The sequence below is a fragment of the Tenebrio molitor genome, chromosome 5 (assembly GCF_963966145.1).
Source record: "Tenebrio molitor chromosome 5, icTenMoli1.1, whole genome shotgun sequence".
Classification (NCBI taxonomy): domain Eukaryota; kingdom Metazoa; phylum Arthropoda; class Insecta; order Coleoptera; family Tenebrionidae; genus Tenebrio; species Tenebrio molitor.
The window spans coordinates 22,676,546-22,678,228 of record NC_091050.1 but is presented as its reverse complement, the minus strand read 5'-3'; the positions used below and the strand labels follow the sequence as shown (position 1 = coordinate 22,678,228).

At 33.1% G+C, this 1,683-nt stretch overlaps 1 protein-coding gene across 1 annotated transcript; it reads right to left on the bottom strand.

Annotated features, from left to right (window-relative positions):
• Window positions 1-466: 466 nt before the first annotated feature.
• Window positions 467-1,458, bottom strand: LOC138131873 (uncharacterized). The gene is made up of 2 exons (XM_069049127.1): window positions 1,259-1,458; window positions 467-1,205 (listed from the first exon to the last, which is right to left on the bottom strand). Exons 1-2 carry the CDS (start codon window positions 1,436-1,438, stop codon window positions 468-470), a joined length of 918 nt encoding a protein of 305 aa, XP_068905228.1. The 5' UTR covers window positions 1,439-1,458; the 3' UTR covers window position 467.
• Between the last annotated feature and the right edge of the window lie 225 nt (window positions 1,459-1,683).

Here is a 1,683-nt window from a genome sequence, read left to right as displayed (position 1 = left end):
AAGTTAAAATTTTATTAAAAATATTTAGCAGGGAAGATTGCGTGAATATGTGGTTGCTATAGTTTCGTTCCCATGAGTTTGCTGTCAACAATGTGCAGGGCGAAAAAATTTGACAAATCCCAAGGGAGATATGGGTTGTTTTTCACAATCTGTATCTATGATGAAAAGAAACAATATCGTGTTACTAAAAAATAAATATCTATTTTGTAATTTCGTCCTTTTATTCCGTTTTTAAAGAAATTTGTTTACTCAAATATATTAAATCATGAGCCGAGCTCTTGTAGAAAGCTTAGTTCACAGAAAGAAAATACATTTATTTATGCGCTGCCAAGCAATTTTGGCCGTTTTATTTACCTCATTAGAGTGCATAAAAGGGTAATTTATTGCTCTAAAGCATTGGCGTAATTTTTATGCTCTAAAGAAAATTCTATTACATGAAATTGCGTATTTCTTAATAAAGTAACAATTTAATTAAACGAAAAATTTACTTCTACTTTAGCATTGTTACAACTATTAATTACAATCGAAGGTAAATTGATTTTTTCTGAAAATATTTGATTCTGTCGATTTTGAATGTTCAACTCCGCATTTGTCTGAAGAATGGAAACTCCTTTACTTTTCTTATCCTCCGGTTCTTCAGTGTAGTCATTTGAAAAAGCACTGGATGTTGATGGGACTACTGTTTTTTCATGTTGACGTTTCCCTTGAATTTTTTCGGCTATCTTGAGCTTGTTTTGAATATTATCTTCTATATATCCTTCTGCGATTGTACCAGAACGCCAACCTCCGTGACGTTTTAAGTCTGTAATATCTCCACCAGAATCTGCAAGTAAAGTAGCGGAACTGCGACGCAAACAATGTCCGGTATAAGATTTGGGGTCGGGAAAGTTCAAATATGTTGCTACTTTTGATGGAATGTTTCCAAACGTATTTCTGCCTACGGGTTGCGTGGAACATTTCCCATTTTTGTAAAAAATGAAGAATCGATTATGTTTAGTATGTGGAGGCCGCAAAACAAAGTACTTGCGGAAAAGTCCTAAGAAATTTTGCTCATTTTGTATTATAGTAAACCGTCTTGATACTTTTGTTTTCGTTTCAGTTAGTCTTATCAGTATCGCAGAGCCCACATCCTCAATTTCTTTTGTTGTTAAAAAGCACAACTCTTGCGATCTGCAAGCACCGGCAATTCCTACGATTACAGCAACCTAGAATAATTACAAATTAACTATTGAAATATAAAAGCAACAAAGTAATTTACCTTGATCATTAAATACGTATCATCTGGTGCTTCCGTAATAAATTTGTCAATTTCGCTTTTTGAAAGGACTTTTGACTTTTTAGGTTTGTAAGTATCACATTGTCGCTTTAAATATGCTTGAAGTTTTAAGTATTTGCTGATGTCTATTCCATTTCTTACTAGCAAGGTGCTTCTTAACATAGAGTAAAAACTCCACAAACTCGAAGCCTTGTAGTTGTTGGATTTTTCAAAAAAGTAAGCGAGACAAACATCTTCAGTGTACTGTGTAGTCTTCTTACCATTTTCAGCTAAATTGAAAAATCTTTTGCACACAAAAGCAAATGTCTGCCACTTGTTTACAAAATTTCGTAGTTACGGTAGTTTGGAAAAATTATCAATCTTTAGCTACTTTGTTTAAATTAATACCAAGGAAATTTTTGTGTTGG

Coding starts and splice junctions, on each gene's coding strand:
- LOC138131873 (XM_069049127.1), bottom strand. CDS start 1,438: ATGTTAAGAAGCACCTTGCTAGTAAGAAATGGAATAGACATCAGCAAA. Junction 1,206..1,258: donor ATACGTATTTAATGATCAAG/GTAAATTACTTT, acceptor TAATTATTCTAG/GTTGCTGTAATCGTAGGAAT.